The sequence below is a fragment of the Equus quagga genome, chromosome 5, assembly GCF_021613505.1.
Source record: "Equus quagga isolate Etosha38 chromosome 5, UCLA_HA_Equagga_1.0, whole genome shotgun sequence".
Classification (NCBI taxonomy): Eukaryota; Metazoa; Chordata; class Mammalia; order Perissodactyla; family Equidae; genus Equus; species Equus quagga.
This window is the reverse complement of record NC_060271.1, coordinates 29533729-29546073: the sequence shown is the minus strand read 5'-3', so window position 1 is coordinate 29546073 and position 12345 is coordinate 29533729. Positions and strand designations below refer to the sequence as shown.

At 48.2% G+C, this 12345-nt stretch overlaps 1 protein-coding gene across 1 annotated transcript; it reads right to left on the bottom strand.

The window, feature by feature from the left end:
• Nucleotides 1-4729: 4729 nt before the first annotated feature.
• STMN1 (stathmin 1) lies at nt 4730-10192 on the bottom strand. The gene is made up of 5 exons (XM_046663512.1): nt 10129-10192; nt 8433-8505; nt 7763-7935; nt 5657-5848; nt 4730-5245 (listed from the first exon to the last, which is right to left on the bottom strand). Exons 2-5 carry the CDS (start codon nt 8443-8445, stop codon nt 5174-5176), a joined length of 450 nt encoding a protein of 149 aa, XP_046519468.1. The 5' UTR covers nt 8446-8505; nt 10129-10192; the 3' UTR covers nt 4730-5173.
• Between the last annotated feature and the right edge of the window lie 2153 nt (nt 10193-12345).

Genomic DNA, 12345 nt, shown 5'->3' with positions numbered 1-12345 from the left:
CAGCCGCCCAGAGCCTGCTGACTGTGTCTGGGTGGGACTGAGCGCAGCGCTGCCAGATCTTCCTGCTTTTTCCAGATAAGCCTGAAACCACATTTTCAAGTAGAATTAATTGTCAACTAATTCGAAAATGTAGAACACAGCATGGGCCGAACACAACACGTCTGCGAACCAATTCTGGCTGCGGGCCACCAGTCCGTGCTGGCGGGTCTAGCAGGACGCTGTCAAGGACTGGGCACCTTGGAGGCCAATCTGCAAAGCCAGGGCAGACCCATCCTTCGCTTCTAGGAAATCGAGTTCACTTCCCATGGGGGTCCACACAGGACGAGGACAAAGCAGGTGCCCCAAGGCCCACAGGGGTCACCCGCCCACTCAAAATGATCTAATTCCACACATATTTATTAACCTCCCCTCGTGTGCCAGGCTGAGTGCTGGAGGTGGTGAATGTGGTGAATGTGACAGTCACAGTCCCTGGCCTCTAGGTGGGGAGACACACTTGAAAGACAGTTGCATAATAATTACATTTGCGACATGAGGAGCTGCAGTATAGCATGGGGATCCTAAGTTTGAGTTTGATTCCTGATTTCACCACTTGCTAATTATGTCACTTTGGGCAAATCATCTAATCTAAGTCTCAGTTGCCTCATTTCTTGCCCGTGAAAGGGGTATGACAACATCATGGGGTTGTTCTGGGGTTTCACTGAGATAATGCAAATCCTTATTAGCTGCTGTTGTGAAGTACGGAGAGCTGAGAGCACCTAAGAGGCTTGGCAGGGAGCCCCGCCCGGCCCTGCCCCATCCCAGGCCATACTGGGGCTTCTTGCCAGTGAGGGGAGTGGGAGGCCAGTTTGGAAGCCTGGGCCCAGAGGCCGCCTGCACCCACAGAGGCTCAGTCCCCCTTGCCCCCACCATGCTGCTGAGGTGGCAGCCGTGGGCATTTGGCTAATCCCTGGCCTGTTTCTTCTTCCCTTGGATCCATTTCACAGCTCACTTGCCCCCAGTAGGACTTGGTGCCCAAGGACAGGGACGGTAGTGCTCCTGACCACACTGGGAGAAGGCTGGGCCTTTCCAGCTATGGGCCAGAGGCCCTGTCTTTCAGAGCTCATCAAACCCCACAACTATGTTTTAAAAATCTGGGTGCACGTACAAAACATCCGAAAACCTTCCTTGTGCAGCTTAAGTGCAGAATACCAGCTTCCACTGGCAGAAGCCTCAGCCACGGGGACACTGTGGACCATTTGTTTAACTTGGGCGAAGAGGGAGGGGGCAGATGGCAGGAGACTGAAGTGCCAACAGTGTTTCTGGGGCCTTGCAGTTCAGCTCAGTGGGGGAATCCTGAGTGGCCGAAACATGGTCCCTGATCTCAGGGGTCTGCAATCTCACCAGGGAGAGAAGACCCAGAACCACAGTCCTGGATTTGGAAGGGAGCTTTCAGGGTGCCTGGCCCAACCTCCTGTCCAAAGGGGGAAGCTCCTCTCTAAGGAGCCCGGCTTTCATCTTCTTGTTGTTCCTAAATGAATCCATTTAATCATGATTCAGACAACTGAACTAACAGTAAGGTGGCCAAACCATTATCTGGGAGGACAGATTTACATGAGTGCCAAAGCACTGCTGGAAATCAGAACTCTCCCCTGGGAGAATACACACAGCAGAAAGGAACACCTTTATAATAAAGGGATGGGGGTGGGGGTGAGACCTCTCTTCAAGGGCATGCCAGAGTAACAAGAGATGGTCACTGACTGCCCTTTTAGGGAGGGTGGCACTGGCTGAATCTGGGGCAGAGGGGAATTGTTTGGGACAACAGAGGGGACGCCTGGCTGCAAGAGCTGCCCCCCCTGCCTTTGCAGGGCCTGGAGTGAGGCGGCCCGTGTTGGAACCTCACCAGCTTAGGACCACAGGCAAGTTACACAACCTCCCTAAGCCTGTTTACTTCTCTGTACCGTGGAGATGTTAATAGCCCCTAGCTCACAGGTTGGATCTGAGGAGGCAACTTTCGTAACAACGCCTGGCAGTAACCGCTCAGTAAACAGTAGCTTATTATGGTAGCACCATTTTCCAAGTCAGTGGTGGGCTGGCCTATTTCTCCTCCAGTTGCCCTTGTTTGGCAGTAACAGTCTCCCAGTTCCTCGATGCGGTGTCTGTCACATCTATTGTCCCAGAGCCCAATGGTCCCCTCCAGCTCAGAGCCTCATCGCCTCAGTCCTGTGCTGCTCCAACAGCCTCCACTGGGGTCTCCATCGCATTCTCCCTCCAATTCATCCACAACCTGCCTCCATTTTCTCTCCCTCAAAATGGCTTTGTTCACTGAACACTACCATCCCCGTCTTCTAAAGTCTCCACTGCTTAGGATAAAGGAAATGGAGAGGGGATCTTTGTTGAGAGCCTGCCATGAGCCAGTAACTACGGCAGATTCTCTATGCGTGATGCAGTTGTGTGCTTGCCAGGGGTTTAATAACTGTTTGGATCCCTACCTGACTTCTCAAAGGACTGGCTCAAGGCCCTCCTCCTCTACCAAGCTTCCCAGACCTCTGAGGCCTCCACCAAACCAGTCTCCTCTAGAATGAGCGTATGGCCAAGAACAGCACCCTCAGCTGTTCTATAATTCTCCTCCCCGCTTCATGCACAAGCACACGATGGCTGGGACCCCATTTCATCTTTTCATTGCTAGCACATAGCCCAACGTGGAGCACATTCTAGGTGCTTGTTAAATGTGGATTTAAGGGCCTTCTTTGCATCCCTCAAATCTCTCTTTTCCACCAAGGCCGGTCAATCATGATGTCCAAGTACAAAAGCCTCAGGAAGAAGGAACAAGCCTCATTTTCCACTCAAGCCAAAGGGAATGGAGTGTGCTCCTTGGTGACAGCCTCCGGGCTGCAGTCAAACCATTCTGGCCTTACGAGACTAACCTGTAACGGAAGTGCTGCCACGGGAGATGCACACTCTGAGGACAGGAAAGAGAACACCCATGCCCAGGAAAGCAGCCACTCCCCAGAGGCTCCTGGGCACCCACCACTCCTTTCCTTCAAGTTACATGCAAAGAATTCAAGTGGAAAGTACTTAACCAACCCAGCTCAACCTTCCCATTTTATCCAAGAGAAAACTGACGCCCAGGATTAAGTGCCTCTCCAAAGGTCAGAGGTGAAATAGAAAAGCCGGGGCTTCTGATTTTGTGGGTAAGATGCATCCCCTTCAGTTCCCTGTGACAATCGCTGTCACAGGTGGAAGCTCAGGACCACTCTGATACTAAGTCAGGGCCACCATGGCGCTGGCTGTAACTATGAGACCCTCCCTCAGGCCCATCTTGACGCTTATCTTGCTTTTTCTGGAGCTGTTCCCTTCTCTTCATGTCCCATATGAACAAAAGCTTACTGCCCTCTGCAGGACACCCAGTATCACAACTCTGAATTTCTATCTTAGGTCGTCTTTATATCCTGGCTACTCAGAATTGGTGTTAGCTTCCCATAGACACCATCTCACCCATGCAAACTCTAACACCTACTACGTGCCAGAGACTGAGGGTGAACAATGCTGAATTTCTGCACACCAGCCTCACCTTGTCCTATTTGTTTAGATATTGTCTGAATCTATGGTTACATTCAACTACACTTGATCTTGCTCCTGTTTGCCCTACATGGCCATAACTCTTAAAATTCAGCCGTTTTCATAACTCTGAAGTTGATCATCCTGGTCTAAGTAAATGTGTAAGCCAATTCAAGGCACACAAAAGCTGCACAACCCTTTCAAGAGTATAACCTTGGCTCACTCACTAGCCTCTGGTTGAAACTAGTTGTCATTATTTATATGGAATGCTAAATACCTACCAAACACAGTTGTCATCATGTTCTCTGTGTACACACACACACACACTCATTTAATCCTAACAGCATAGGAGGAAGGTTAAAATAGGCTGCTATTCTTCTTAGAAGTTTGGTAAAACCCAAATCAAGAGCTGCAGAGACTCATGCACAGAGACACGCAGACCCCGCTGCACGATCAGCAGTCACCCTGCAAACTTTCACTGTAGGTGCGTGGCTTCCGAAAGCTTTTACACAAATGTCTGAGAAGCAGATACTCATGTAATTAAGGCTACTTCCTAAATAGCCGAGGAAAACTGCCAAGGCTTTCCCTGAATTGAGAGGCAATGCTGTCAATATTACAACAGTGATATTGCAGCCTCGGGATATGAGATGAAGTAATGTCAACCTTAGCCACCCAAGTCAAATGCTCCTCTGGAAACTAAGGCTCCCTTTATCTCCCACAGGAGTTGCTACAGTGGCAAAGAAAATTCTGATTCTTGAGTCAAGAGCTTCTATGGCAGGAAAGTATTACGACGCACCCCCACCCCCAGTGGTAATATAAAGCAAAGAAACCATCGAATCTCTCTAGCTAACATCTTAAGGTTTCCTCTAAACTGTTCTCTAGAAACACCATTTGTGCCTTTAATCTGCCTTTTTAACAGGGACACAAGAACAAAAAAATGCCTGTTTGCAAACAAACATCTGAAAGACTCTCGTAACAGCTGATCTGGGCCAGGGCATCCCAACAAAGTGACGATTGTGGATGAAGACAATACAAACAACTCTGCAGGAGAAACTCGAGGGCAGAGAACTTGCAGTGATGCGCGCACTGGGTATTTCTGCCAGCCCAAAGGCCTCACTGGAACAAATACAAACTAGGAGGGTCTCTATCACTTGACAATTTATTACCTGGATAGAAAGAAGTCACTGCCACCAACAGCACTGTGCAGTTTTATTAACCATTCAAGTACAGTAGCATCTGGTAAGATGGGGACAGAACTGGGATTCAAAAGTGAACAGATATTCAGCATCTAACAGTTTGAAAGTAGCCACTACATACTCTTTTCACAAACATGTTTTCACGGAGCCAATACAGTACTAGCCATTAACCCAGTACACCAAGTGTACTGAAGTAGAAAAGATGCAACAAGAAAAATAGCTACATTAGAAAGACTTCAACACTTTAGAAAAAGAGCAAAACACTTTCAGTTTCTCCCCTTTAGCCCCTAAAACAACATCTTACAGTTTGGATCTACCTATACAGTCCTACATCAGCTTCTAGGATATTTGTCAGGAGGGCAAAAATAAAATGACACTGGCCAGTACAGTCTTTGGATATTTAGGAAGGGGAGGGGGAGAAAGTCAGTTCTCAGAACAAATTAGTCAGCTTCAGTCTCATCAGCAGGATCTTTGGATTCTTTGTTCTTCCGCACTTCTTCAATGTGCTTGTCCTGTAAAGAAACAGTAAATATCATCAGTCAAATAAAAAAGCTCGCAAAGTCAGGCGCCCTCAAGAGGCCCAACACAGCATCAGTACACATATTGTATACTTATAAAAATTATATATTATGGGAATCACATAATTAGAGTTCTAAGACATCATCTTCAAACTTCCTGGGTTACTCACGGAACCTAACGACTGAGCCTCCGACTCTTCTTCCAAGGAATGTGCAGTTATGCTGGAAACTACTGACCATTCCATCTTATTTGAAAACGAGATTCCTCTCATTTAACATGTTAAGCCCCCAAATTGATGACAAAGACTCCAAACACCTTTGATTAAAGCATTAGTTCAAGCCACTTCATTGGTGCATCAAACTGCAAGCTCTTAGCCTCTCTCAAAGCAAGGCTGAGACACCAACCTTCTCCCGCAAACGCTCCAGTTTGGCAGCCATTTGTGCCTCTCGGTTCTCTTTGTTGGCTTCCATTTTGTGGGTCAGTTTCTCTTCCGCCATTTTACTGAAGTTGTTGTTCTCTTCTATTGCTTTCTGAAGCACTTCTTTCTCGTGCTCTCGTTTCTCAGCAAGCTGCTTCAAGACCTCAGCTTCATGGGACTGGAAAAAAGTTTAACACGCTAGGCTCTCTGAAACGTATTTAGCATTAGTTAAAATTACAAAAGAAATTATTAATTGGGGGTATTGAAAAGAGGCAGAAAATCACATCTCTTTAAATGATACTGAAGTCAAGACCTGAATTATCCATTATCAAAAGACTGAAAATCATACTCTTTTCCTCGTGTTTGTATTTACTTTGGAAAACTGCCCATGTTTGTCGAGAGATTCTTGCCCAATTATTCCTCAAGGAAACCCTTATAAGATTTACTGCTTAATAGCACTAAGATGACTTAAGTGATACACATTTAGGAATGGAACTTTACTGCAAAGAATGTTGGTTATTTAACTTCAAAGGCTACCCAAACAAAATTAGATTATAAAAAAGTAACCACTTTGATAAAAAGAAAATACATGAATAATAGAAAATTTAACACTAAGCCTCCAGATTACTATTTAAGCCAGGAGGATTTCTGTTTCAAGGAAAAGCTCATTAACTTTTCTCTGTGGAAGCTGTATTAACTTCTATACCACTGGAGCTGTCACCACGGTGTGCCTCCTTCAACAGACTCAGAATAGTTTGTTACCAAACAGATTCTGATGTGTTTGGAAGCACTGACTTGCAGGAAAACTACAGAGCATCTGCCACTGGTTCTGTTTATTCTTTTCTACAAAAGCCCAGTCATGATAAAAGTTTCATTATATTTAGCCAGTTTCTATGTAAAGCACAGGCTAATGACTACAGGGCCAAGACTGACTCCTAAAAAACTTGCCTGTCCAGCCTCTGGCTGCATCTCCTCCGTGAACTCAGCTACACAGAAGAGCAGGTAGGAGACGACGCACCGGGGCAAACACTGCCACGCTTGGTGGGAAACCGACTCGGTGTCGACAGTGGGTCAGTGCACATACACACAACGTGTGGCACTGAAAGGTGCTTGGCACATGCTACAACAGCTTAAAAAGGGGCCTATATGCGTATTTGTGTGGTTAACTGTACTAGACTGCAAACCGCCCTAGCTGCACTGGTCGGGGGCCGGCTACTACTTCCCCTTTCTGCACCCCAGTTTTCACTAATTTTAAAATTAAACCCACTCACCCCAATCAGGGTTGCTGGGAAGGGGAACTAATGAGAATTTGTGTGAAGTTCTTAATGAATAGACTAATATTGAATAAAAGGAAATACACCAAGATGTTAACAATGGTTATTTCTGGGAAGTAGGATAATGAACACTCTTTTTATTTACAAACTTCTGTGGTTCCCAATTTTCCTATAACAAACATATTAACATTTGTTCATTTTTCTCATTAGTTCCTTTTAAAGATGGTTACTTTATCACAGAATTGCTTAGATTAGAGAAAAGCTGCCACAATACCAGTATGGCCAGGGAGCAACACAATCACATTGCTAGCAATTTAAAATGTTTTTATTGCACAGCTTTCAAAACACAAAACAATAAAACTGCACCCCCCCACACACCAAAAGAAACCCAAAACCTAAAGAGACAAAAAAAAGGATCATCCACCAACAAATCTGTTTTTCAAAGAGAAAGCGTGAGAAGCAAGAACTCAGGTTTCAGATGGACCTGGACTTGAATTCTGGTTCCAGTATTCACTAGCTGTAGGACTCAGGAAAATGACAATATTCCAAAGGCCATTTTCTAATTTCAGTATCTCAGACAACATCTAGCCGTTAGGGTCACTGTATTAAAGGAGAAAAATATAAGTAGAGGAGCTGGTACATAATAGGAGCTCAATAAATGATGGCTGATATGCTCTTCCAGCCACTGGCATATATAATTCTCATATGGTTATAACCACCACACAACTACAGTTTTGTTTTCCTCCTGTTATGGAAATAAAACTGACTTGCAACATTACATGAATAAACAGCTGTTTTCTGTGAATTGTGATGTTTACCTTGCGTCTTTCTTCTGCAGCTTCTAATTTCTTCTGAATTTCCTCCAGGGAAAGATCCTTCTTCTTTGGAGGAGAAAGGGGGAATTCTGGGACAGATTCTTTTGATCGAGGGCTGAGAATCAGCTCAAAAGCCTGGCCTGAGGCCCGCTTCTCCAGTTCTTTCACCTGGATATCTGAATTTGATCATATTTATAATGTATTCAGAAGAACAGTGTTTTCCTATTCCAATAAACTGTTCTTAATTTTCTAAAAACCAAATCAATTTAAGGAAAAGAATTGGGGCTGATGAAGAAGCTGTGTTTGCAGGCAAGAAATTATCTGAATACCGCCTCTCAGAAAAACAAAGCTCAACATTTTTGGGTTAATAAATACCATTCTGAAACATCAGTATTTGACAATCGTTTTCATGAACAAAGGAAGACTTGTGCAAAACTCCACAATTTTGCTTTAGACCAAGCCAAATCGTTTAATAATGAAACAATTAATTATGAGCTCTCAGTACATTCAAGTGGTAATCATTTTTTCTTCTTTAATTATTCCGATTTATAAAATAGATTTTTTGATAAGGCCAAAATACAAGTGCCAAATTAATAGTTTAAGACCTGAGCCATCTCCTATTCTAAAATCATAAGCCCATCACAATTTCAGCTTTTCCAAGTAGATTACCTACCAGAAGAAGCCATGGTGAACAGAAGACAAGAGACTGGCAGTGTATTCTACACAATCCACTGGCAAGGAAAGCCCTGAAAACGATTTTCAAAAGCATGCAATCAATTTCTTTGTATTTCTATGTCATCGATCCAAAGGGACCTCAAATCACATCCACATAAATCAATGTCAGAAAAATCACTACCGTGGAATTAAATAAGACATCATTAACTCTAATTATAAAAATCTATAAAATACTGAAACACTGGGAAATTGGAACTAAATATAACACTGGTTGCAGAAAATCAAGTTAACTGTGATTGCTTGTTCAAAAAACAACTCTCGGATTTTAAAAATTAGGCGAGGTTAAGTCACAACATTTTTTTGCCCCCTGTAAACTCTAAATTTTCCCCCCAAACAGTGAGACCGGAGCCATCTTAATAGTGCCTACAACTCATTGTGCAAATGAAATACCCACCCTTGCTTTGTCTCTGTCTGCCATAGTGGAAAACACAACGCCCAAGCTAACATTAACCAATTATGTAGAACTCCTATTGTTCTTGGGGCTTAAATTCCCTGTCCAACAACGAGCAAAATTAGTTTTACGAACCTCTAGGTTTTACGTTATAATATTTGCTACCTCGTGTCATGATAAATTCTATACCCCTTCTCGCTTTTTTAACGTCAGGACTCTCGTGAACCCCCAGGCTAGTATCAAAAGCGTAGGATTACAGGATCCCAACATTTAGAAATTAAAACCAGAGGTAGCGAAATAGTCTAAACCTGGCAGAGGATTAGACCGAGCATCCGACCGAGGATGGGCGTGGCCCTGGCCCAGCGAGAAAAAGCGGCCCCCGGCCAATCAGAGCAGCCCCGCGCTCCGGCCCCTGGCCCCGCCCCCCTCCTCCCCGCGCCTTTTCGAATCTCCCGGAACTCACAACACCCGGAGCCCGCGCGCGTGGGAAGGGGAGGGGTGGGCGGGGCTAACGGTCCTATCCGGGTAACCCCGCCCTCCGCGGGCTCGCCCCGCGCGGACGCCCCCCCAACTCCCGCCAAAAACACCTCGAGACCACCCCCGCCCCAGCTCGGCGGGTGGGGCGGGCCCCGGGAGGGGGCCGTGGGGTAGCCCCGCCGTCGGCTCGCCACCTCCTCCCTTCGCTCCCACCCAACCTGCCGCCACCCTAGCTGTCGCGCCCCCCGCCGCGAGGACAGGAGAGCCCTCTTGGGGCGTTAGCCTCTCCAAAGCGGCCCCACAGTCACTGGGCGGGGGCGTTCGAGGGGAGGGCCCGGCCCAGGCCGTCGGCAGTCTGGCCCTAAGGCCGCTGCTCCCTGGGGGCGCCGCCCCACCCCTTCAGACAATAGGGACCCCAGCGGGGCCGTGCCAGCACGGGGAACGAAGGAGACAAACGAGGGCCCACGCCCCCTATTGTCTCCTCGATGGCACCCCGGGGCTAACGCCCGAGGCTCGCCCAGCTGGCCGCGCCCCCTCCCCACGACAGCCGCGCCCCCAGGGAGCAGGGACAAAGCCGAGGCTCCGCCCGAGCCACACAGAAAGCGGAGCGACCCCCGCCGGCCAGCCCCTCTGGGGTCCGCGGCCCCGCCTGCCGTCGGCTAACAGGCGGCCTCTGCCGCGTATCCTCCCGCCGGCTGTGTCCCCCTCGTTGCCCCCAGCCTGCCGCCGCCGCCGCCGCCGCCGCCTCCTGGGGCCCCGCACCCACCTGCTCAGTCCGAGCCGCCTGGCCACACTCTGAGCACCAACAGACCCGGGCGCGCACAAAAGCGCCAAACAGCGGCACGTGACCTCCCCGCAGGGCTCCGCATTGGCTGAGAGCGGCGGCACGTGCCGACCCCTCCCCCACAGCCCAAGTGGGCCCCGCCCCTCGGGCCCCACGGCACCTCGGGAAGTGTAGTGCAGGCTGGCGGGGCAGGGGGACAATGCAAGGGGTGGGGGCATTTGGGGGTCTCCCCAGGTGTGACTCGTGGGCCGGGGGGGCTCGTCTGATCGCGGAAGAGGGCGTTGACGTGACCCCTGGCCTGGGTCTGAACCAGCTCTACCATCCCTAGGAAAAGGGCGGGGCGGGGTCCCTCCTACCTCAGAAGGTGGCCGCCTGGACTCCGCCTCTGTTGAGCCACGTGCCTCGCATCGCCCCAAGGGCAGCACTCGGACAGCGCAGTGCCCCTCCGGTACCCCACCCCGGGCCGCCTCCTACGACGCCCAAGCCCTTGTGACAGGACAATACCCTTGTAAGGCCCCCTGGACTCGGCGCCCCACTTCGACACCCGAGTGTCACTTGTATTGTGACATCATGATAATCCCTAACCCACTCAGCCCTAACAGGTCACGGGCGTGGCCCTTTCCTCACTGTGTGCGTTCTCGCTGTCTTCCTAGGGTCCCTGAGCTTGTGAGCAGGGACCTGTGGGGTAAAAGCGCGAGGCTCTGGAATGTGATCTTCTTTGGTCTAACAGTCACTCGGCTTAAGTGCAGACTCCATCTGTTCTGCCCAGCCCTTCGCCGGTGATGGGAAGGGAAGAGCAATAGCAGTTGGAGACCGCACAGACTGCAGTTAAGTGTTGCTTTTGTTCTCGGAGCACGTGCTCCCCAGAGTGGTGCTGGGCCCTTTTTAAGAATCAAAACAAAGGAGCCACAAGGTCATGGTTCCTCTTAGCCTGGATAGGTCAGAAGCACAAGAGGCACAAAGGAAATTGGTCTGACCTTGCCTATCTTAGAATGACTGGCCTGCCTCTTCCCACAAAAAGGGCAGAGGAAAAATAAATAAAATGAACGTAGTTCCCAGACTTCTCCTCCCATCCTCCCCTCACTAAGGCTGTGTCCCTGACCAGGTCTGTGTCCTCACCAAGGCTGTGTCCTCGGGTGGTAGTCATTACACCAACACACCTGTTTTGAGATCCTGACTGGGCAGAAAGACACCCTTTTATTAATCAGTGGGCTCCATTTCCCCAAACTAAGATACAAATACAATGGACCAACCCTGCTGAAACAACAGTCCTAATTTAAGAAGACTTCCCCATGTCCAGCTAGTGACTAGGGATGTGCTAGAGATAAAGCCAATTAATAGGTGCCCGGGACAATGAAAACTGGAACATACAGGCAGCAGACATACCACACAAAGCAGACAATTAGCAATGTGCTGTTGCCTGAAATATGCTTGTTGCGGCATTTTCTCCAACAATCGCCCTTGTGTGGGGTCGCCTCTCCCCCGCCCCCAATCTAAGTGGTTTTCCCTTAGCATGTGAGCAGGACCAGGAACAATTCGAATTCTGAGCTCTAAAAGGCTTCTTCCTCTCAGACCAAACTTAGCCATGAAACGGCCAGGTGTTTCCATCTGTCGGTTTTTCTGAGCGAAATCTCACAAATCATTAGAAAGGCTGGAGGGGGTGAGGGTTAGACTTCAGTGAAAAGTAACAGATTGGCAGGCAACAGAAACCAGCAAGGAACCCAAGGCCAAGAGGTCTATTATCCCCTGAACCAGGCTTTATCTTGAAGTCTTTGTACTTGATCTGGAGGTTTGCAGAGGAAGGTCCCACCCATTTGAGGCATATTTTTTTCAAATACGAGAAATTGCCACACAAAAATCTCACATTTCTGACTATTAATGTTGTGACAGGAAAAAAAAATAAATCTTTCAAAACACTGATTATTTTAAACCACTTACACCTCTTCCCCCCACCTTTTCTTTCTCCCTAGAGCAGATGTCTATTTCCATGGAAACCGCAGCTAGGAACGAAGATGTTAGAACTCATGTAGATTTTTAATCTTTTCTAGCGATGCCACTTAGCTTCTGGGTTTGTTGTGAGATGCCTTGTCCAGCCAGTCTCTGTGACAAGGATTCCCTGAGATCATCACTGCTGCCTGAGGACTGAGGGGCCTGGGGTAAGGTTTCCCCAAGAGTGATCCTGGGAATAAAAAGGTGTGC

Coding starts and splice junctions, on each gene's coding strand:
- STMN1 (XM_046663512.1), bottom strand. Junction 5,849..7,762: donor CTGCAGAAGAAAGACGCAAG/GTAAACATCACA, acceptor ACTTTTTTCCAG/TCCCATGAAGCTGAGGTCTT. Junction 5,246..5,656: donor TGGAGCGTTTGCGGGAGAAG/GTTGGTGTCTCA, acceptor GTTTCTTTACAG/GACAAGCACATTGAAGAAGT.